This window comes from Lutra lutra, chromosome 17 (assembly GCF_902655055.1).
Source record: "Lutra lutra chromosome 17, mLutLut1.2, whole genome shotgun sequence".
Lineage (NCBI taxonomy): Eukaryota > Metazoa > Chordata > Mammalia > Carnivora > Mustelidae > Lutra > Lutra lutra.
In genome coordinates this window covers 27,700,315-27,724,371 of record NC_062294.1, presented here as the reverse complement: position 1 = coordinate 27,724,371, position 24,057 = coordinate 27,700,315, and the positions used below count along the sequence as shown (strand labels likewise).

The following is a 24,057-nucleotide window of genomic DNA, read 5'->3' as shown; positions in this document are numbered from 1 at the left end:
AACCATACTGGGAAACAGTTGGTTCTCCCACACGGTGGGCAGCGACAGCAAGCGCTCCCCGCAACGGGACCCCTCATAAGCAGACTGGCTGTACACCCCCAACAGGGAAGGCCTGGGAGTCCTGTCACCCAGGCCCTTCCCCTCTGCATGGATGAGCCCTGCAGGGAGGGGCTGCCCCCAGGAGTGTTTACACTTGTCCCCCAGTGGCTGATTCTGCAAGTTTTCCTGCTCCCCCCACCAGCCCCTGCCTTCCTCCCTATTCCTCCCTCTTTCCACCTGGCCTCACTCAGAGGGCTCCTCAACCCTCTTGGTAAGTAAACCCGCCCCAGTCTCAGCTCAGCCCCTGCTCCCAACCAGGTGGGGGGTCTGTCCAGTCCCCTTTGAGAAGTCAGGCTGCCCTGTTCTCCAAGCTTCTGGAAGTTATTAGGGGCAGCCAGCAGCTCTCAGGCATGGAGGCCCGCGATTCTGGTCGGTGGCCACCTGGATTCGGTCTGGGGCACGAGTGGTGAGCACCCACAGATGGCCCCCCCGGGTCAGCGCCCAAGCCTACAGCAGCCCAGGGTGGCGGCATGGGGCACAACACACAGACCAGGGACCAGGGCCACGGAGGAGCTACCGCCCCGGATTCCCCACCCGCAGTGAGGCAAGTCCTGCGCCACCCTGCCCTGAGTGGCCTTCCCTCTGGGGACTCCGGGGCTCCAGACAGACCCCGACCCAGCCAGACAAACACCCAGTCAAGGGAGGGGCAGGCTGGAACAGAAGCAGAAAGAGCCTTCGAGTCGTAAGTCCTGGGCCCTTTCGTCAGGTTGGGGGGGGTCCCCTCTGGAGGGGAAGCGCTCAGCCCCGGGCCCAGTGCTTCAGTTCCACCAGCAGGAGCCCACACCCCTTTTTCACAGCACTGCTGTGACTGGTCCTCTCCTCGCCTCCCCATCCTCCTGCCTCCCACTCTTCTCCTGGCTCATCCCCGCCCCTCCCCCCTCCTCCCCACAATCTCATTCCTGTCCCAGGCAGAGGGGAGCCCTGGCGCTGCTCTCCCTCCTTAGCAAGCCCCACCTCCCAGCCCTGCCACCGTCCACCCCACATTAACTGTAATTTTGTAAGAAGAGTGACTTGTTGGTTTAATAAATCTCTAGTTATTGTAATAATTTATTGGCTGCCGTAATGTATTCATTAGGGACCTGCCGTTAATAAAGAGTGCTAGCTTTCTCCAGGGCCAGCGTGATGTGTTGCGTCAGCACCTACAGGTCCCCGTGCTTGTCCCCCGGCTGGTCCCTGGGCCAGGATTGCAGGCCGCCTGGCAGACAGGCACAGGCTTCTGGGGGTGGCTGGCCTGACCTTGCTGACCCTTTGGGACAGTCACGAGCCTACCTTCCTGTCCTCGCGCGCTTGGTGCAGCCTCACCCCTGCCCTGTGGGATGCAGCCGCCTGGCCCATGGAGCTTTCCTGCGGCTGCTGGCCTTGGGGGGCTGGGCAGGAGAGCGACTGCGGGCAGGAAGGGGTGGCTGTCGCCCGGTTGTGATCTCTGGCTTCTTTTTCTTTTCTCAAGTGCTGCTGTCTCTATTTGGCATGTACTCACTCCTGCACCTGTTTTCTCCCGGGAAGCTCTGGACCGGGTGGTGGGTTCCAGTCTGTGTGCGGAGGGAGGGCAGCCAGGCCTGCGGGTGCGGAGGGGGCTCAGTGCCGGCGCCTCCCCTCCCCCGTGTTCTCCCCGGGCTGCCAGGATCCGCTCTCCTCCAAGACCTCCCCACAAAACCAGGCCCAGCTATGCAGAGCGCCTCTGCAGACCAAAGACCTTCCCAGTGCGGGCACCATCCCCGCAGCTAGACTGTGAGCTCTCAAGAGCAGGACTTGAGCTGTTCGTCCTCCAGTCCCCCCGCAGCCCGGCAGAGCCCTGCACACAAATCCAGTCGGCGCTGCTGGGCAGAGAGGCCATGGAGGGGCCGAGTCTTAGCAGAGTGGACTTGTGGGGCCCCAATGGCTGGCCCCCACGTCTGCTGCAAGCCCTTTAGGCCGGCCCGTGTGCCAAAGGGACGCAGTCCCCCTCGGCTCAGGTCACCCTGGTGATCCCTTCTGGTCCTGGGAGCACTCCAGCATATGTCCCTGCTGTATCCCGTGGTGTCCAAAGACCAAAATGGTATTTGGGACAGTTGTGGAGTGGGCTTGGGCCTCTGGCTGTGGGCTTCCGCTCCTGGTTGACCAGCTACAGGACCAGGTGGCTCTGTGCAGTGGGAGGCTCTTTCCTGGTGGGTCCTTGGGTGCCCGAGCATCCGTCCTCCGCCCTCAGAAGTGGCGCCATGAGCCTGAGTGTTCCCAGCCCCTGGCCTCGGGCTTACGTTCACTTGGCCTCTGCCCGTCATCTGAACAGGCCCTGGGAGCCAGCTGGGGCCCGGCTGGGGCCCAGGAGCCACCCCCGCCCCCCAATGCAACTGTGCAGATGGTGAGCCGATGCTGAGGACCTGAGAACAGAACATGCTGGTTGAGGCCGGGCGGGTAACAAGACCATAGGTGTTTACTGAACTGGTTTACTGAGCAGGAGGACAAGGCTGCATCCCACAGCTCACAGAGGAGCTAAGAACATCAGTTGTGTGAAGGCCCTCAAGGGGCAGGTGAGCCCTTGTCCTGGCAATTGCCCAGAGCCGTAAGAATAGGGTTTGGGGCTGCGAGACCCTTCCAAGTCATTGGGATACTCACGCAGTCACGGGAGAGGGGCTGAAGATGCGCAGACCTGGTCGTGACCCTCTTCTGACTTATTCCTCTAAAGGCCGCAGACGGCTCATCTTGGTGGGACAAACCCATTTGGGGTCATAAGCTCTGGCTCAGATCCAGAGCTGGGGCCACGTCTCTGCTCTCCTGGGTCTCGGCTCTGCCAGCTCTCCCTGTTCCCTAAGGGTCGTGAGGCAGGGGAAGTGCTGAGCTGGGTGCTCAGCAGAGCAGGGCCTGGTGACTGGTGCCCGGTGACCAGGTGGTGGCCACCCGCCCTCCACTCAGCTAGAGGAAGGTGGCCACAGTGACTCCCCCAGCAATGCACTCAGCTCCCACTGCCTGCTGGGCCCCGGGGAATGAGCTGATCCCCACGGAATAATGTCCCGTGGTGCCCACGCCAGCTCTCTGCAATGATTTGTCTCAGTCTTCTTACTAAAGAGGGACAGCATGGCCTGGAGTTACCCACGGAGCTGGATTTGGAATGAAGAAGTTCCCCAGGCAAGGACAGGGTCCTTGGGGGAAAATGAGTGACCGTCCCTTCTCCCAGGAAGGCACATTTCATGGAGGAACCACCTTCCCAGCAGAAATGGCTTCACTCATGGAGAGATGTGCTCCCCTGCATTGATTGCCAAGAAACTCTACCCAAGTTGATAAGCTTGGCACCCTACCATAGAATGAGCCAGTCTTGCCCAGGCCAAGGGCTACCTGCCAGGATCTGCTCCATTGGGAGCGCCCACTATAGTCACTCCTTTGCTAGCCTTTGGCGTGCGAGACAGTACTTGATGTCTGCATTGCTTCAAAACCCTTGTAGCATCCGACATGGCTGAGTTGGACCCAGCCAGAGGAAGTCTGGCCAGCCCCCCAGAGCCCTTCCCTGGAGGCAGCCTAGGCAGGACCATTTCTCCACAGTGGTGGCCCCAAGGATGCTGGCAGGAGCCTGGCCTGACTTCCCTCCATCCCTCACCACTCCCAGAGGATATCACCGGCAGACTGGGCCCCAGAGGAAAGACCTGGGCTGGAAGTGCCACAGCCCAGCTCCCGGGTTCCATCCAGCACAGCCTCCCCCACCCCCACACACCTGCCCATGCAGGGAACCCCTCCCATGGCTGGGGACTCTGTCCCAGAGAGGGACCACATTGCCCTGGTCCCAGCCTTACCCAGGGAGCCATAACCACGACCCAGTCCAGTCTCTGCCATTAGTCCTGGGACAATGGTATAGACAGCCCCGAATGCTGGACTGAGTGGCCCTGTGCTGTGACAGGTTGCAGCTCTACTGTAGTCTTTGGAGAGACTCCAGGGGCCGAGGAGCCCCTGCCTGAGTTGCTAAGCAGCCCCGTTCCTCCCTCTCAAACCTAATTCTCCTCTTCTCTTTTCCTGTCTCCGTGTCTGTCCGTCCTGCTGTCTGTCTGGCTGTCCTTCCCCACCTGGGGCTGCAGAACCGCATGCACGAGTCTCTCATGCTCTTCGACTCCATCTGTAACAACAAGTTCTTCATCGATACCTCCATCATTCTCTTCCTCAACAAGAAAGATCTCTTTGGTGAGAAGATCAAGAAGTCACCTTTGACCATCTGCTTTCCTGAATACACAGGTGGGTGTCGGGGAGGCCCCACTTCTGCCCGGGACCTGGTCTCTTCCAGAGCCCCAAACCAGAGCCCGGCTGCCCGTGGGTTCAGGGCCGGGCTGCCTGGCCTCTGCCCCAGTACGGCAGGGTTGCAGAGACGCACAGTGGGGTGTGACCCGGTTTGGCCCTTCCCACGACACAGCCCTGGGTGGGGTGGGAAGTGGACCCTCCCGATCCATTGGATTTGCCATGCCGTGACTTGAGAGCACCTTGACAGGACTCAGGAGGCAGGACAGGACCACAGGCTTCCCCTTTCATCTTACCCTCTAGAAAAACTCTCCTGCCTCCCCCAGGTTCGCCCGCCAGTGGCATCCCCTGACCCCTGCGCCAGCAGGCTCCTGGGCCACACAGCACCTTGGCATGAATTCGCAAGCATGGACACGTGGCCTGGGAGGCAATCTGGGCTGCTTTTCAGCCCCTACCTGCTTGGGTGCATGGTATGCAGCACGCCTGCCTGTGCCGGGTCAGGGCCTTCTACCCGTCCCCCACCGCCTCTGCCCCTCTGCCCCCACATTCCTGCTGTCCTCTTCCTGTGGAGGCCTTTTCCTCAAGTCAAACCACTCCAGCTCTCTGCACACCTCCTCCCTCCCTGCCTGCCTCTCTCCCATCTTCTCGGGGTAGGGGGGGCACCTTCTCTGTCATCAGGCTCCAGGAGGATGCGTCACAGACCTCCCATCACTCCCGTGAAGCAGCTCTTTCTGAGGGGGCGGGTGAGGGGTCAGGCTGCCTCCATCAGCGGGCAGAGGGCAGCTGCTGTAGGATGTCCCGGCTCTGGGCTGCTGCTAAAGGCTGGAGCAGTGCTGATGGGAGGCCAGAGCCCAGCCTTCATTCTTCTGGGGACTGAGAAGCTTCTAGTGGCCCTTAGGGCAGTGGTAGAAGAGGATGTGTCACAAGCTGGCTCCTCCAGGAACCCACACACTGACAACCCCAGAGAGGGAGAAGGGCCTGGACTCGGCTCCCAGGGCTACACAGGTCCCTGAACCCCACCAGATTCCAGAAGAAATAGGGGCTGCCCCCTCCACCCCCTCTACTATGAGGAAGAGAATCAGCCCTCTCATCCTTGGCGGGGAAAAGGACCCATCAGCCTGTCCCCTCATCAAGGCACCACACTGCTTGTGGATCCGCAGAGCGCCCCCCCTCCATCCCGGGCATAGGGTCCTGGAGCCAGGCAGCCTGCCACTGTGGGCAAACCTGTCACCTGTGCCTCGCCTTCCATCCGGGCACTGCTACCTAACAATAATGCCCACTGCTCGGGGTGGCCGTCTGGGTCAATGGAAGGAACAGAGCCAGGCGCCAAGCCTACTTCCCACCGGCTGTCACCCTCCTAGTGTTACTCAGAGGATGAAAACCAAGAGAGGGGAACTGGCCCTGGAACTAGAGAGAGTCCGGGAGGGCATGGGGCGAGCCGGAAAGGCCTGGCCCCGAGCTGCCCCGGGGCTGAGGGAGGCTCTGCCTGTGGGCAGCCTGGCTGTGGCCTGCTCTCACCGGACACTCCTGCCCTCCCGCAGCCTCAGCTGAGGCCCTTTAGGACCAATTCAGGTTCTTAGAAAGTGGTGGTGACCAGAGAGGGACTTGGAAGCCACGGGCCCCAGCATGCCTCCTGAGGCCAGCGCTACCCTTGCAGGGCAGGCTCGACCCTAAGGGTCTTCCTTGTCCCCAGGGTCCTTCTCCCTGGGAGCCGTTTAGGACCTGGTCCGAGCACTGGTCAGTCTTGGTGCTGGGGGGGTATAGGGCTCTGGACGCCCCCAGAGAAAGTCAGCCTGAATGTGGGAAAACATGGGGTTTCTCCAGGGCCTCCAGAGGAATCAAGCTTGAGTTCAAACAGTCTCGCTGGGTAACAAACAGTCCCTGACATGGTGGCGCATGGGCGCCAAGGCCCGTGGGACACAAAATGGGCCACGGGGCCAGGCTCAGGGGCAGCTGGGGTGTGAGGTGAGCTCGAAGGGATGGACGGACCCCGCAGATGCTAAGAAGCCACAGCTGGGCACCCCGCCACCTGGTTGGGGCGCCCCATCGGGCTTCTTCCCTCCATCAGCGCCTCGTCTTGGTGCTCTCTGGGCAGGAAGCCCCTTGATGGGGTCCACCCGGGGCCGAGTCTAATCTCTGAGCTGCCGCTGACTTGATATCTTCACCACGTTTGCCACTCCGGGCACTTCTGCTTTTGGTCCCAGCTGAGAGTGGGGTTGAGGCCTCTGCCCTGCCTCCCACCTCAGAGACCTCCCCACCCCCTAAACTTTGACGTCTCCTCTTCGAGACGCCCGAGCCCCAGTTCGCCCCCCATGGCTCACACCTTACCACTGGAGAGTGGACCAGGGCGGGCTAGGGCAGGGGGAGAAAGATCCGATCGCTTCCGTGCTGGCCAGATCCCAGCTGCGCTAGTGAAAACGGGGCATCTTCCTTCCACGGGACTTTCAGGCAGTTCTCTGTTGGTCCATCTTCCATGGTCACTGAAAGCGGTCTGCAGGGCAGAACTGCAAAGGTTTGGGTTGTAGCTGGCTGGAAAACTGCCCTTACCAGGCCCCGGCCAGGATCCTAGGGGACAGCCAAGGGCTTGTGGAGGGCAGCCAGGCCAGTTACACACAGCAAGCCCCTCGAACATCCCACTCAGGGAGACCACTGCTCCCAGACCCCAGCCCTGCCGAGGGGCTTCTCGGGAGAGGAAGCCTTAGAGAAAGGAGCGCAGCCACAGCTCATCACCCACCACAGCCTGGAACACCACGAGTTCTGGGGCAGCCCCTTCCCAGGATCTCTTCCACCAGAATCCCTGTCCTGGTTTAGAACGCGGGTGAGTGTGGGGACACGCAGCCTGGGCCCCAGCCTCGGTGTGCTCCCCTAGAAAGCAAAAGGGGTGACCATGGCCCTTGCCCTCCCAGGGCTCCTGGGCGGATCCAGTGTGGAAACAGAGTCAAAGGCCTTACAAAGGCCAGAACCGACGAATGCTAAGCTGATGGGGTCTTTCCTGAAAGATGTGACCATGCCCGGAACCGCACAGCCCGCGCCTCTGCCGGGAGGGGTTCCCAGCCTCTCTCCCAGCCCCCCTGCCAGTGCGGCTCTCACCGGGGGCCTCTCCCCTATTCTGTCTTGCTGCAGGCCCCAATACGTACGAGGACGCGGCCGCCTACATCCAAGCACAATTTGAAAGCAAAAACCGCTCACCCAACAAAGAAATTTACTGTCACATGACTTGTGCCACAGACACGAATAATATCCAGGTGGTATTCGACGCCGTCACCGACATAATCATTGCCAACAACCTGCGGGGCTGCGGCTTGTACTGACCTCTTGTCCTGTATAGCACCCTATTTGGTAATGACTCCAGCACTCACAGAAAAGCTTGCGCGTGCACACACACACACACACACACCACTGACAAATGCAAGTTGGTAAATAAACTTTAAAAAGGTATAACAAGACCTTATATATATACAAATATATATTAAAAAAATTCTTTTTAGTTCGTATTAGAGCTTCGGACAGAACTGACTACCACCCCATAGATCATCAGAGTTTTCTTGGGACAGCAATTGAGCGTGCGTTTGTGCGCGTGCACACGTGCACGCGCACACACACGCACACACACACACACAAACGTCGTGGTGGGGGTCCTGGTTTGGGAGTCCATCCTTTTAAGAACAGCCACGTGATTCTACTCTGAGACCCGTTATCTGTGAGCAGAGGGAGGGCAAAGAGAGGCCTGGCGGGAGTCCAGCCTCTCTGCTGCCACTCGCCCGAGGCTGTGCCGTCTCAGTTCTGTCCTGCTCTCGTGCAAATTCCAAAGCCCTTCAAAAACTGGCCAACACCCTAAACCTCTCCCTGACCTCTACTCCCAACAACAGGAAAACTAAGGATGCTTCTCTCTTGGGTGGAGGTGGTTGTTAATTTCAAGGATTTAGAAGAATCATTGCTCCGACCAATCCACTGTCTCTTGAGTTTTCTTTATTCAAAGGCGAGAGTTGGAGGAACTGGAGACTTGGCCTGCTTTCTAGAAGCAGCTGAGGGGAGGGGACATTGAAACAATGGCTGCAATTCACCTGCAGAGTTGAAGCCAGCCCCCTGGAGAAGAGAAGGGCCCAGAGGGAGCAGGGGGGAGGTGAGGAGGACAGCAGAGGCCTGGGGAGGGCCGGATTCATGTAGGCCTGACCATAGTCAGGGTCCTGTGGGGTGAGGCCTCCCAGGGGGCCTGGGCTGGGCTTCCCTGGAGTTCTTGATCCCTCTTGTGACGCTGCCCCATCTTGTCCTACCCCACATTATTAAAAACTTTCTAGGGTTTTGTGTTTTTGGTTTTTTTTTGGTTGGTTGGTTGGTTTTTAAAATCAAAGAAAATGGTCAGACTGGACCCCCTTATCTCTCTCTCTACAGACTGCTTCACGGACTCTTTGCTGTTGACGTTGATCTCCTGGTAGCATGACCTTTTGGCCTTTGTAAGACACACAGCCTTTCTGTATCAAGCCCCTGTCCAACCTACGACCCCAGAGTGACTGACGGCTGTGTATTTCTGTAGAATGCTGTAGAATCTGGTTTTAGTTGAGTCTTTACATTTAGAATTTGAAAGGAAAAAAAAAAAGAACATTTCTCATGTGCTTTGTAGCTTAAAAAAAAAGAGGAAAAAGAAAAATCATTTCATCCATTTTTTTTTCTTTTTTGGAAATAAAGCAGCATACACATCTGCACCTGTACCCCTATCCATCCCGTGTAGAGCCCCCGCCCAGCCACCCTCCCACACCTGCAGAAGTGCCGCCTATCTGCCCGCCCCTCCTGGGGACGTGGGTCCTGGGGAGCGTGGTCAGGCTGAGCTTCCCAGAGTGCCCCACCTGCCGTGTGCCAGCCCGCCCCAGGCTCACTCCAGGTTCACCTAGAAAAGCACAGCTCTCACTGGCCAGTAGCTGCCTAAAAGAATACCAATCAAACATATAGATAGAGCCCTACAGAAAACCATTTTCCCACCAACCTCCTTTCTACCGATTCCCTTTATGATTTGTTTTTGGTTTTGTTTTCGTTTTCGTTTTTGCTTTTGCTTTTGTTTTTGTCCCAATGAGCACTCCGTATCACATACCGGATCAGCTTTCATAGTCTTTGGGAAACGGGGTTGTGGATTTTTTTCCTTTAACATTTTTGCTTCTCAGTCTCTCAGATGGATGCTCCCTTTGTGTGTGTGCCCCTCTCCCCCTTCTCCTTTGTTTTAGTGACCTGTGTTTGCTCCTTCTCATGTGGGGATGTTTGTGCTGCAGATAAAAAAACAACAACAAAAAAAATTTTTAAATACCACACGATGGAAAAAAAGCAAAAAAAAAAAAAAATTTTAAAAACAGATGGAATGTAGTGTTTACACGAAAGCCAGTTTCCATGATCAGTCCTATGTCATTTCTACTTTGACTAGTATCCAAACCCCCAACCTCTTCACAGTGTCACTTTTAAGACTTACTATTGGCTGAAGAAGACCAGTCATGGCCATTTCAGATAAAGAGGAGGCAAAAAGACAAAACACACAAAAAAATTAAAAATACAGAAAAAAAAAACTTGAAAAAAAGGAAAAAAGAAAAAAAAAAAAACACAGCCCACGGGTCTTTCTAAGCCTTTCTATTCCCAATCGGTGAGGTTTCTGTGATATCTTACACACTGCCAGTCTACTTCTCTGACTAATGGAAAATTCATGTGTAGCTCAATAAAGAGAATGTTTGTCTGTATTCCTGAGTCTCTCACGCTCGGGCTTCATTCTGACAGGAGGGAAGGAGGGATTTGACTGGGCCAGACACTGGGAGGCTGGCTGCCGGATAAGGATCTTCTCCCACCCCCCCACCAACATGCCAGACCTTCTCCACATTCCCCTTTCCCCTACCAGTGCTGCCACCAAGGGGAGCCCACTGAGCTCAGCCACCTGGGAACAAAGAGGGCCTAGGAATGGGCTGGCAATTCCCGCCCTGTGGATGCCCTCTTCCTCCCGGTCCCCCGCCTCCCCTCACTCAGCTGGTTTGAGGGGAGGGTAGAATTGAGGACTGGAATGGGGGGGAAATTGGGGGATGGGATGGGCAAAGCAGGTAATTCCGAATTTGTTAAGATACCGTCCTATTTCTTCCCACTGAAGTGAGGAGGTGGGTGGTCGGTCCTAACAAGGCCAAGTTGCCTGGGACTCCTGCACCTACAGGGGTCACATCCGTCCACCTGGACACCTTTAAAAGCCTCCCCTACTGCACCTGGCTGCCACGAAGCCCACCGCAGGCGAAACACACAGGATAACAGATCAGCTCAGCCTGGCAGAGGAAATCAGACTCTCCGCTCCTCCAGGCTGCAGGCCTCCCTAGCTCGCCAGGTTTGTGCTCTAATAACCAGCAAACCACTTGAGACTGGGACCTGGAAGGGACCCAGCCCAGCCAAGTCCTTGTATCATGTCCACGGATCACTTCTTAGCCACGAAGTCAGTGCGACAGCCATCTAGGGGGACGGGAGGGCCACAGACAGGTCCGTTGGCTGGATTCCCTCCACACACCAACAGATGAAATCCCAAGGGTCTTTTGAGTTTTGGGCGGGTGCGGTAGAAGTCTGTCTATACTGCGGCACAGAGCTAGCTGATCCGGCACCCTTGGGCCTTCCTCCCCTTCCTGTACTTTTCCCACCAGCAGCCCCTGACCAGCCTGCAGGGGGAGGCTCCCCGCCATCTCTGGTGACAGCAAGGTCGCCCACATGGCCTGCAACTGGACAATATGACACCGGTCTGGGGGCAAAGGATGAAGACAGAGGTCGAAGGTGCCATGACTTTGTCTACCTGAAGTTCCCTAAAAATGAGCCATATTCCAACAGTGTTCTTTCCTACCTTTCAGATGAGTTTTGTAGGTAAAAACAAACAGGACTCTGCCCTATCCTCTTTACAAAGTCAGGAAGCATTTTGGGGGAAAGAGTGCAGGGAAAGACGAGTGAATTAGGACAAGGAGCTAGGGGGCGGCAACCTCTGCCTCACGGTTTCTAGAAGCACCACGAGTGACTCCAGTGAGCAGTCGGGTTGGAACCACTTCTCACCTACCACGAGTAGGGGCGATGAGATGAGACAGAGGCTTCCAGACGAGGAAGGGTGGCAGGGCAGGCGGGCAGAGGTCACCGCTCGATGTCACCACTGGTCACAAGGCCGTGGCTCCCTGCACGTGCTGTGCCCCGCTCGGCGGAGCCCTCGGCCTGCCTTCCACTCCCGAGAGGACGGCATCCGCTGGCTGAGGATGACAGCACATGGTCTACACAGCTCTGGTAAGAAATCAGGTCCGTGTGGCCACCTGTCGGACACCTAGGATCTCTACCAGCACAAGGAAGACATCCACGAGGACCACCGTTCTGGGGTTCATAAAAGCCTCAAAATTTGGGGCGGGGGCTGGGGGTGAGGGACTGAGGAGAACCTAAGATGTCAACGAAACAGGGCCCATAAGAAAATGGAGCAGTAACAGGGGGACCACTTCCAAAAAGCGTGAAGAGGGCAAGGTAAGTCCACCGTCACTCCCCACAGCACCTGTTCACAGCTGACAAACCTGAGCTGAAGCCCCGGAGACCGCCAGTGCATGGGAGACAGCACAGGATGTGCCCTCCCCTGCCCCAGTGTGGCAAGACCCTGGCCTGGCCTCCAGCCACCGCCCAGAGCCTCTGTCCCAGATGCCCCAAGAAGTGACAAAAGCCAAGCGACTGTACAGTGCCCAGGATTCTTTACTATCCAGGTACAAAATCTAAGGGCGCGTTGAGGGCTTCTCTTCCTGGGTCTCTTTAAGCTACAGAAGGCAGGTTTCCGCTCCGATCACGAGCGGACTGCTTTATTCCAACGTCTCACGACCCTCTGAAACAGTCTCCAAGCCAGTCCCTCTTTTCACACTTTTGAAACCTAAGAACGCACAGAATGAGGGTCATCTTTAATGTGTGCAACACCCAGGATGTCAGGATGGGGAAACCCCCCCCCATCAAAGTGGGGTTCAACTCTGGCCCCTCAGAAAGAGACTGCCTTAGCTTCCAGCCACACACAACACACTAGAAGAGTCTGCGTTTTATTATTGTTTTACAATAAAAACAAATAGCTATGCTCTCAGCAAAACAAAACCAATTTTTAAAAAAAAATCACAGAAATCTACTAACAGCATTTCAAGGTAAGGCTTTTGAAAGATTCTTCAAATAAATTATCCTGGCCTAAACATTTACTCATCACTCTTTTCAATTACTTGTCAACATTCCAAAAACTTTCAGTTATGTAAAATACATTTAACTTTGCCAATAATTTTAGATAATACTGGATTCTTCCCCAAAAGACTATCATAAAACTATGCTTTAAAACATTAAAAAAAAAAAAACCTTAATCCAAGAGGACATAAAAATGAACTATGTAGCCTGTGATTGCGTGTTTCAAATCCTGGAAGTTAAACGTGTGAAGAATTTGAAGACCAGGTTCAGGACCCAGGTCTGTTCCGAGGCAGGTGGCTTCAATGTCCTACCTATGTTGAATGAAACCACCAGGAGCAAAGTGACAAACAGGAAGAGCTCTGGGGGAGACACAAGAGAGATCGCTCTTTCTCCGAGGAAGCCCTCTAATGCTGACTGGCCAGTGCATAAGGTCCTCCCTCCTCTTCTCTAAAGACCAAATCCACAGGCTTCGCCATCGCCTCATTCACTTGCCCAAGGAATTCAAACCCTAACCCAAAGCCTGCTGCTCAGCCCCTGTGTCTGGGGTGGGTGGCCATGAACTCCAGAGCCGGGGACAGACACTCAGGGGTGCTCATGAGCTGCTGGAGCCCCAGCATTACCGGTAAGAAAGCCAGCTTTGGGTCAGGGCTCGGCGGGCTGTCCTAGATGGACTGGGACACGGCAGGCTGCCACCTCCCACTCTAGCACCCTGGCCTTTCCTCTCCTCCGCTCCACCCAGCAAACCAAGGATCACTTCTCCGAGATGCCCGGCCACCCTGGGGCTCTGGGGGCCTGGGGCTGTGGCCTTGGGGGCGCCTCCCCACCGAGAGCGGCGGTCTGACCACCAAAAGTACCCAGCGGTGAAGTCGGCCCAGGCCGCCCGCTGCCCACGGCTCTTCGGGAGCCCGGCCCCTGCCCTGCGCGCCAGAGCTGGAGCTAAGGGACACCAGCAGGCGCGATCCAGGAATCGGAGCTGCTGGCTGCGGGGTGCCTAGCCGCCCTCTTCCTCTCAGTCACCCCACCCACCCCCCTAAGAAGCCCAGTCAACGCCAGAAGAGATCAAGCCTCGAATTAAAATGCGCAGTGTTTCTAAAGGGAAGAGAAATGTCACATAGAAAGTATTACAAAAAAGGATTAAGTTTGTCAGCTGTCCAAACACTATTAAGACCACATGCTTTATACAGCGGCAGCGCGGCCGAGCCCCTCCTCGGACAGCGGGCAGAACCGGGCCCAGGCCCGGCGGCGGCGCTGCTGGAGGCGACGGGGTGGGGGTGGCGGCCGAGTGCTAGGAGATCTGCTGCTTCTGGAGCCTCCGTTCGGCTGCCGCGGCCAGCATCCTCCGACGCAGGGTCACAGGGTCGGAGGTCGTGCCTTCTGACGACAGGCAGCTCTCGGAGGCTGAGTCGACTTCAGAACTTCTGTTCAGGAAACGCCTACAAAAGCCAAAGGACTTGCATGAGATGGGATTGAAGCTGTGGAACATGGACTTGTGAAACGCATGGGCTGTGTCTTTGTCTGTAATTCCCCACTTCCCAGACAGCTCCGTGAGGCAGTCACTCAGCAGCAGCCCGTGAAGAAAACACCTGTCCCCGGACAGGAGAAGCTCTGTGCCACAGGGACGAGGCCCACCGAGGGCTCTTCAGCCCCTCCTGCGGCACAGGCCACCTGCAGGGCCACCCGAGCGGCCAGGAGGGCGGGCCGGGGAGTGGACACCAGCCCGGGGGGAGCCTCTCTGGGCCTGTTTTTTCAGCTCTACTTCTAGCCCGTAAGTGCAATGACAGTGCTCCCTCCGAGAGGGCAGTGAATCTGACTCATCAGCACAAAGGGCTTAGGTCACACTAGCACACAGGTGCTCCGAAAAAGAGTGGCCGAAGCCGTCCACAGGAGACGACCAGCTGCTGGAGGTTACCAGTTAGGCCCAGACCCTTTGGTTTTCCAAGATGTTTGCAATCAGAATGTTTCTAATGGTTTTTCAATGTTGGCCCTCTGTTTAAAAAGGCACAGTGTGGGCCTGATACAAGGGCCTTTGGACCACCAGGTTGTGACCGGAGATATAGATGAGCGAGAGCCAAAGATCAACTCACTTGCGAGCCTGCTGCAGGAGGTCATCCTTCCGCTGGACCAGCATGCGCTGCCTCTCGTCCGCAGACTTGGAGAAGCGGCTCCCCCGGGCCTCAAAGTCTTCCCCTTCACTGGGCTCCACCTCCACCTCGCTGAAATCCAAGGCCTCCTCCAGCCGAGGACCGAGGTCTAGCGGCACACGCTCAGTCTGGGCACAGAGGAAGCGAGAGACCACTGTGACCCCAGGCCACCCTCCTAAGAGCAGATTCCCCACCTAACCCAAGTGCCCCAGTGTTCTTCTGGACCCATGGGGAGGCATGCTGCCAGCTGGGGAACCAGCAGCATATGCGGAATGGCCGACGGGGGCTCCTGAAGGACCAGCTGCTGCATCAGGCTTGGGCACCACTAGGAACAGCACCTGACTCAAGCAAGATGTTCGGTATTAGCGAAATTGTTGTACAGGATTATCAGTATGGAAAAACAGGCACCTCGAAATTGTACTGTCAGAAAGTAATAAAGTTAACTCTCAGTTTGCATTCTGGGAAGGTTCTGTTCAGCTCTACAAGTCACTCTCCCACTTACACAAGTATTACTGCATTTACTGCACAAATTGTATACCTTCACTGGACTCTGAAAACAGAGGCAGGCAGATTAAAAGGGATAAATTCTAAGGATCTTTTTTTAAACAGCTGTAAATCACATGATTCCTTGTGTAACAGGATATTAAAATGGGACTCTCTCAGTTTGGGCTCAAGTTCTGAACACGAAGACAACACCCAGGCTCCCCCCAGCACTTGGGCTATGCTCCTGCCACTGGATCGACCCAGGCAGCCTGGGGTCAGCCCAGCACCCAGCTCTAGGTGACAAGAGTTCAGGTGGAAGAGGCTGAGAGACTGGCCTATTTGTAAGACTTCCTCTGTGTGGCACTCATCTGTCACGCACTGTCACCCTTTCCTGTTTTCAGCCTAGTGAGTGAGGGGACTTTAAGAAAGCCATGTGTCCAGACCAATACTCCCTACAGTTTGGGGCCCTGGGAACTGGTGGTGACTAACACACCTGAGGAATCTCGAGACCAAGAAACCTGCTCGTGGCAGATAAAAAAAGTCTCTGAGGGGAGCAAGTTCAACTTGCATCGACCCTAAGGCCCTGTTGTGTGTTGTGGGAGGTGGCTGTGGGTCCTGCAGGAGGGGACCAGCCTGAGGTTGTTGAAACAGACTTTGCCCACAGGACCACGTGGAGGGTGGTACGGGCTCCACAGAGGTCGGGGTGCGATCACAGAGAGCGGGCCCGGGCTGGGTTTTCCGGTGCTAGATGGGGCAGGGGGTCTGTAAGGTAACAACTGTGAAAGATACATAGACAAAGACACACACACACACACACACAAAGACACACACACACACAAAGACACACACACACACAAAGACACACACACACACACACACACACACACACACACACACAGGGGTCACATGGCCAGACCCAACCCGCCCTCCTCCTGAGCCTGACTCTGGAGGAGCTAGAAAGAGCAGCTGGGGAGTGGAGGAGGAGATGAAGGAAGGAAACAGACGCCCACCCCCAGCCCTGCCGGCTTCCGAGCCAGCCTGAGCTCAGGCAGGGGAGAGCATCTGCATTCAGTACTGACACAGTTCATGCTGCGCTTGGGCTACGTCGAGGTCTTTGCTAAGAGACCGCTATCCGAGGACTCTTACTTCTTTAGAATGACTGAAACCACTAGACACCATGCTCCTTGTGAAATAAGTCATTTTCCTTCACTGTGCTAGAAAAAATTCAGAAACTTTCATGTTACCTGTAAAAACAGAGTTGGGGAACTGAGACAGAAAATGAACGTGCTCTCCTCCCAAGGGGCCCCCAGCCAGCCCAGCACTCAGATCTAGGCTGGACCAGCTGCCTAAAACCTACAAATGCAAACCTGAATCCCTTCTTCAAAAGCAGGCGCTATTTTACAATGCGCCCAATCCAAACATGGATTTGGGTATGAAAATTTAACTCAGCAATGGATTTTGAAAAAGTCTCAGTCTATGGTTTCCAATTTGCAGGAGAAAGCATGCAAAGTGAAAACAGCTTCCAAATCAGTTATTAGAACAGCTGCTTCAAGAAGCACCCCAAGAAACACTGGAGGATGAGGCGACACCAGGGTCGGACCCGAGCCCCGTGAGTGGGAAGCCTCACGTCACAGACACACAATGACCAGGTGGTTTGGGAGTTTTTCCAGTCTCTTAAAGTTTCTGGAAAAGTGTGGTCATTGATTAGGCAAATTGGAAGTAGAAATGAAGGGTGTAAGCCAGAGCCCATGGGGCTGAAAGCGTGCAGAGGGGAGCGCCTCTGCCCTGGAAACCAGACAGAGGAGCTGCCTGCGGACAGGGCGGCCACCCGAGTCCCCCAAGTGCGCATCTAGGCAGAGCTAGCTCCCAGGACAACCATGCCCCTCCCACCTCCACACCACGCAGAGGGTCTCGTTTGCTTGAAGTACATGGAAGCACCTGGAAATGCTGAGTTGGGCAAGTGAGGTGTGCGGGAGAAGACCTCAACAGTCTACCGTCTGGGTCAGATGTCCAATCACCCTATGTCCTGCCTATACCCAGCTTCCCTCTGCCCCTCCTAGTGCTCAAGTTCAAGGCAGCAGAGCTGGCCCGGGGACGGCATGAATCTGTTCTCCTCCAGGTCCTGAGGATAATGCCCAGGGAGCGGGCTGCAGGCCGTGGGTAGAAACGCAGGCCATGCTGAGGGCACCGATCGGTTTGTTAACCTGAAATCCTGGGACGCTGTGGCACAGGGCCTTCTCTGCCACCCCGGCCCGAGGCTTCATGAACACGAGAGGCAGGACTGAAGACCACCGCCAGGCACACACGACTGCCCCCGGGAACGCACGCACTCTCTCCCCAAGGTGTAGGCCTTACCTGCACAGAAGCTTCTCCCTCCTCCTGGTCTCCATTTGGCCTATCCACAGGACTGTTCAATGCCGGCCTGATGCCATCTGAGCGCTGCAAGGCAAACAGCAGCACAGACAGTCCAGAGCTGCTCGGGGCTTACGGAACAGGGCCAGGGAGAACCCAGGGTACGGAGAGCTCGGGTCCCCAGCACTGCCTGGGCTTTGACAAAGTCTGCGGCAGCAATGAAGCAGCTCCTGACAGCAAAAATAAGGCAAGGGAGCCTGAGGCCTGAGCTTCAGATATCACCTGGCTCCCGTTCCGTCTTCCCTCAGGAACAGTGACCACACGATGGGAACACACTGACAGCAGGTAACACTGACTGAGCACTTGCGGAAACCCGACAGGACCATCTCATTGATCTTAACACCCTGTGAAGTAGCTACTGTTGTTCTTCTCATTTGCAGCCAGTCTGAGATCCTGGCCGAGGCCACAGATGCACTGGAGCCCTGTCCATCTCCCTGGAAGGTCCTGCCTGCCACCTCAGTGCTGGCTAGCCAGGCTCCGTATCACTGCTGAGAACTTGCTCTGCCTGCACAAGGTCACCATGTACCCCACCCCCTCAAGTGGCCCTCAGCCAGCAGTAGATGGGAAGTGGCATCCAAACGGCCCCACTCCCCACCCTCCGGAGGCCTCCCACGGGATCAAGCTCTAGTCATCCAGGACACTAAGCTGCTCTAACAAGCCCTTACTGGCTGCCTCCCCCCACCCCCACCCAACTCATAGCCCCACCTGCTGCCTGTGTCCCAGAACCTTCCCAAATGACCCACTGGCACTAGAACCCTTGTCCCAGGGTTTACTGCTGGATAATCCGAAGTCCACAGCCAGGTCAAACAGGGAAGGACCGATAAGCCACGTCTAACGTCAGCCCATTTGACTCCAAACTCCAGGCTTGTTCTCTCTTAAAAGATTCTCAAGTTTTAGGATTTTTATTAACAGATTTCCATATATTCTTATGCACAAAGTTGAATGATTTCTTGTTAAATGACTCCCTGGTCGTGTACTGATCCCTGGGCCTGCCAGAGAGCTTGCTTCAAAATGTTAATACTTCGGTCAAACCACTGTGTCATACATCTGAAACTAAGACAACATTGTCAACCACCCTTCAATCATAGAATTTAAGTAAATAAATAAATAAAACGTTACTACCCCTTGTATTCAAAGAGGTTATATAATGGGCCAGGAAATCTGTCCTTGTTAAAGCAGTCAGGAGTCCCAGCGTCACAGAGCCGTCACACCTGATGGAAAAATCACACCAAGGTGCAGAGCCAACCAGGGACGGAGGGCATTGCCTCCTACAGCTGGGGGCAGCCAACGGCACCTGCAGGCCAAACTCCCCCTGCACCTATTTTTGTAAATGTTTCCTAGAAACGAGTCAGGCACACACACTCACATACTGTCCATGGCCGCTACCATGGCAGAGCAGAGACATTACAACAGGGACCCCAGCTCAAGAAGCCTACAATATTTCTATCTGCCCTTTACGAAAAAGGCTGCCGATCCGTCCGAGAGGAACCGATACCATGACCACCTGCAGGGCCAGGCAAAGCGGGCAGACTTGCGGTGTCCATCTGTACAAAACATTTTCCCCAATACTTTTGTCTTTGTCTTCCTCCGAGCCCCTGGGGTGTGTCTGTCCTCAGTTAAAATGTGCAAACCTAGGAAATTCATCAATCATGATTGATACTCAGTTAAGGAACTAAAAAGTTAATCTACGGGATTAAATCTTTGTGAAGACAGAATCTATTTTGCACTTACCTGTGTGGGAAAAGGGACTTGAATCCGTCCTTCTAAAATGTTGTCTGTGGTTATTTCCACCGAGCGGGTCAGCTGGAGGTCCTGCAGCACGAGGTGGTATGGAACCTGGGGAAACATTTCTTGAATCTGATGAGCCTGGAGGAACACAAACACAGAGGCCACGAGACATTCACTCTCGAGAGTTACTGCTCGGGGCTGTGGTGTACAGCGAGCTCTGAGCACTGAGCCTGGCATCTGACCTTGAACACACGAGCAAGTGGCCTCTCTATTCTGCACGTCCCTGTCAACCTCACTCCTTCTGGTGTTTTTCCAGGATGCCAAACAGGTAACTTGGGACAGCATCACTTTCAAGATAAAAAGAACACGGAAATCCAGCTGGATCCCAAAACAGGCTCAACTCGAATATTCCAGTTTTAAAGTGTTCATTTTAAAGGTCAGTATAACTCAGGTTTAAAAAAAAAAAAAAAAAAAAAAAAGCGTCCTCCTTAAAGAACACCACCAAAAAGGAACAAACTTCTGATACACGGCCACATGGACAAAATTCAAACGCCTTAGGGTAAGTGAAAGAGCCTGACTCACAAGGCTATGTACTATAGAATTCCATTTCTACAGCATTCTAGAATAGGCAAAATCAAACGGACAGAAGACAGATAGGTGGTTGTCAGAGGCTGGGGGTGGGGAGAGAAAGTGATGACAAAGGGGCATGATGTCATCTGGGGCAGGGGAGATGGAACCATTCTCTATCTTGAGGATGGTGACGGCCACACAATTGTAGGAGTCACAAGATTCATAGAATCAGAAACTACAAAGGGTGAATCTACCATACATAAATTATACTACAAGCGGGAAAAAGAAGATTAAAAAGAATGTAAACTTGGAACATTAGAGCTGTAGGTTTCAGACCGCAGTCGAGAAACATCAGCGAGTCCATGCTGGGCTGAGTGGCAGCTGGGGCATAGGGAAGACGGCACAGGTCTCCGCCCACCACCACCCATGCTCACATCAAAGGGGTCCAGACTTTGTTTTTTTCAAGAATGTGTATTTGTTTTATAATGTTTATATTCATGGTTTTGTTTGTGGAAAAGCCCAACAATCAAAAGAAAAAAAAAGCAGGAAAAATGGGATTGCTTTAGAGGCACAAGGAAGTCTGCTTACAGGGGCACTAGCTTGGCAGGAGCACGGTGTTCTAGCTAGTAGAGGGGAAGGCATCCAACGTCAGGGCCTTGAAAGCCAAGATCAGGGTGCTTAGTTTCTCGCTGGGGCACAAGGACAAGACAAGCAGAGTCCTGCCGCAGGCCCCATGGGCCCCACACGCCTGGGAATCTGCAGGGTTTACAGGAGTGCGAGCTGAGTATTATTTCCTCCAGGTTGAATCAAAGCTAAATGGAGAGGAGTCCATAAAAACCTCGACAATCAGATAACATTCTTCTCTAAAACAGCTTTCCCTTCATTTCCCAAATAAAAACATGCCCGAGATTCATTTTACTAGACCAAAGCTCTTCTTCCAGAAAATCCAGTGAGTTCAATACTGGATCTTTATAAAAAATGTATGGGGCCAGTACACTTGGGGTGCTAAAAATAGGCTATTCCAATCCGTCATGGAGCTGGAGGAAGAACAGCCAGAGCCCCTCTGAGAAGTCTAAACACCCCAGCCTCGTCCTAGAGGTTCACGTGCCCAGAATTCTGATTTTCTTAGGGAGCAAGTGAGGTGATCCACTGGCAGAGTCCCGACAGATGCCAGACACATGTCGCATCAGGCTGCACACCTGCAGACCATGTGCGCCCGTTATGACGTCACGCACGGACTGCTGACGTGGCTGAGCAAAGGAGTACTGGTGAGCCTTAAAAACAAAAGAAGTTCTGGCCCCTGCTACAACGTGGATGAACCGTGGCAAGTAAAACAGGCCAGCCACGAAATGACAAACACTGATCCCACAGCTGTTCCTGGGACAGGGGCTTGGGTGCACGGAGGAAAGGACGGGAGCGTGACTTCACTGGCTCCTTCTCCATAGCTTCTGAAACCTGTGTATAAACGGCCTGTTCAGAAACCTTAAAAAAAAAAAACTTAGAAAACCAAACTCCCCTGATGCCATAATCCTCTCAAGCTACCACCTCTATCCCACTGCTTCTCCAGCTCCCATGCGTTTCTAGTCTGCTGCGGGTATCCAAGCCCACAGGCCTCGGAGACACCTGCTCCCAGCGACGGCCAGATGCCGCCGTGGCATCTCTGCTGGGACGGCTCCCGTCCAGCCTGAGGGGCTGCCGAGGCCCCGGCCCCAGTCCTGCTCCCGCCTGGCTCGGTGCACGGCCCCCACCACCTGCCCACGGTGGCACCGAAATCCACTGCGATGGCTTCCGCCCTCCACTCACCCTCACTGCCACCCCTCCACCCAAGCACAGTATCGTCAAGGCCCGTCAGTTCATCTCCTGACAAGTGTCTGCACGCGGCCTGTTCTTTTCATCTTTACCACCAACAGCCTGGTCCAACCACCACCCTTCTCACCTGCACTGCTGCTGCTTCCCACCTGGGCTCACGGCTTCCCCTCGGCCCCATAATCCAGTCTCCCAGAAGCAAATCATTCTGTTAAATGTCCTGTCCATCCGCTGGGGGAGGAAAGAGGCCTTGAACAACCTTCTAATACTTCCAAGATGAAACCTAAATTGGAGGGGTGCCTGGTGCTCAGTGGTGAAGCCTCTGCCTTCAGCTCAGGTGATGATCCCGGGGTCCTGGGATCGAGTTCCACATGAGGCTCCCTGCTCCGTGGGGAGCCTGCTTCTCCCTCTGCCTCTACCCCTCTCCCCCACTTATGCACACTCTAATAAATAAAATCTTTTAAAAAAAAATCTTTAAGCTCAGTTCTCACCACGGTCCTGGTCCCCGACTTGCTAGGCTCCAGCCACCTCTCTGCCCGCAGTGCTTTCTCGCCTCCCAGCATCCACACCCACGGTTTCCACTGTTTCCCCCAACTGCCTCCTCCTCATCCTTTGGTTTCAGTTGAGGTATCGCCCCTGGGAGAGAAGTCCTTGGCCGCCTCCCCTAACACAGCCCTCACGGCCCCTACCCTGCCACATCGGCGGCCTGACTCCCTGCGGGGCCCTCACCGCATCGGCAGTGAGCTCCCTCATTTCTGTGTGTAATCAGGCGTCCCGAAGCGGGGCCCACAGCCGCCTTGTTATCTGGCAGGGGCTGTGCGACTGTATACAGGGCACGGTGCCTGTCACAGGAACAGGCTTTCAGGACAGCTTTGTCGAATAAAGTCGTGAAGAGAAAGACACGAATGAACAATGAACCAGGGACACTCTGAAGCACTGACCAGGCTTACCGAGGGCAGCCAGAGGCCCTATCTCAGCAGGACCGGGGTAGGGAGCATTTTCAGACTCCTGCATTTACTATCACAGTGAACTCTAAATTGCAACGATGAACATATTGCTCTAACTCTACAGAACAAAAATACACACATAATAAAGCTTTAGAAAAACACAGAGAATATTTGGAGACTACCCTTGAGCCAGCAGCAGCGTGGCCTTCAAGATCTCAAAGTATACCCGCGTACCTCCACAGACACGTGTGTGCTTATGTATTTGGGGAAAGAAGGGGGCCAGGGGTCAGGAAAACACATTTCGTAGGCCCAATACAACTTTTAATAAAAGACCCATCATTCTGTCTAGTCACTGAATCTCCAAATACTTCTGGCTAAAATCCAGGAGAGCCCCCAGATTGGCCTAGAGCATGACGGAGTGAGTGCAGCAGGGCTTAGAAAAGGATAAATTATCTGCCACGCAATGGAAATGAAAGCTGGTTTAGGGGCTCCTGGGTGGCTCAGTGGGTTAAGCCTCTGCCTTTGGCTCAGGTCATGATCCCGGGGTCCTGGGATTGAGCCCCACATCGGGCTCTCTGCTCCATGGGGAGCCTGCTTCCTCCTCTCTCTCTGCCTGCCTCTCTGCCTACTTGTGATCTCTGTCAATAATAAAATCTTTAAAAAAAAAAAAGGAAGAAAGAAAAGAAAATGAAAGCCTGTTCCAAAGCGGTTCCAAGTCTAAAAACATAGGAATTTAAGTGGTCCCAGGGAATACAGAAGATGCCCCTGAGAATCCTGCTACTCCGCTGAGGGGAGCCTGCGCACCGCGCACGCCGTTAGCCCCTCGTCGGTGGGTCACCACCCTGGCGCGCTCAGGACCCCTTACCATTGCGTTCAGCTGTGAGTTGCCGGCCTGCGTAATGCCTAGAATGTTGGTGGTGTGCATCACCTCGACGGAAAAACTCGGCAACCAACTGGCAATCCGGGACCCTAAGACAAACGAGAACCCAGCACAAATTAGAGATCCCTTTCCCCGTGTTGTCTACTTTGTGTTGGCCACTCCGGGCCACCAGATGGTTCCACTGAGGCCTTACTACAGGCCAGGCCTTTTGTTCCAAGGGTCCCATGCGGACGAGCTCATGTCTAAAGCCTCACATGGTACACACGGTACCGTCATCTACTGGGATCCCCATTTTACTTAGTGGGATCCCAGTGCCCATGGCATTTTGCCCCCACAGCACTCAGAAGTTAGATAACTTGCCCAAGTTCATACAATTTAATTATGGGGGTCAGGATTTGGAATCAGTCAGGTTCCAGAACACTTCACCACCAGGCTCTCCTGCTTTCCCATGGCTCTCGGTCCACACGTCAATCTGCTCGTAGCCTGGCAAATAAGGGAGCTTTTTCAAGGTTCTACAATCGCTACAAAGAGGGGTCTGTGCTCTTCTCTTTCACACTATACACAGTTACAACTCATGTAGACATGTCACTTTCATAACGATGTTCAAGAAGTATTTTCTATT

At 54.7% G+C, this 24,057-nt stretch overlaps 1 protein-coding gene and 1 pseudogene across 1 annotated transcript in view; one reads left to right on the top strand and one right to left on the bottom strand.

Annotated features, from left to right (window-relative positions):
- The first annotated feature begins 1,417 nt into the window (after nucleotides 1-1,417).
- LOC125089265 (guanine nucleotide-binding protein G(o) subunit alpha-like) lies at nucleotides 1,418-10,010 on the top strand (annotated as a pseudogene).
- A 2,312-nt stretch (nucleotides 10,011-12,322) lies between these two features.
- AMFR (autocrine motility factor receptor) overlaps nucleotides 12,323-24,057 on the bottom strand; it is a 41,533-nt gene continuing 29,798 nt past the window's right edge. Inside the window, exons 10-14 of the mRNA XM_047711029.1 lie at nucleotides 23,421-23,524; nucleotides 19,236-19,370; nucleotides 17,448-17,531; nucleotides 14,553-14,737; nucleotides 12,323-13,901 (exon numbers count right to left, since the gene is read on the bottom strand). Coding sequence (XP_047566985.1) covers nucleotides 13,754-13,901; nucleotides 14,553-14,737; nucleotides 17,448-17,531; nucleotides 19,236-19,370; nucleotides 23,421-23,524 — 656 coding nt within the window. The 3' untranslated portion in view covers nucleotides 12,323-13,753. The remainder of the gene's footprint in view (nucleotides 13,902-14,552; nucleotides 14,738-17,447; nucleotides 17,532-19,235; nucleotides 19,371-23,420; nucleotides 23,525-24,057) is intronic.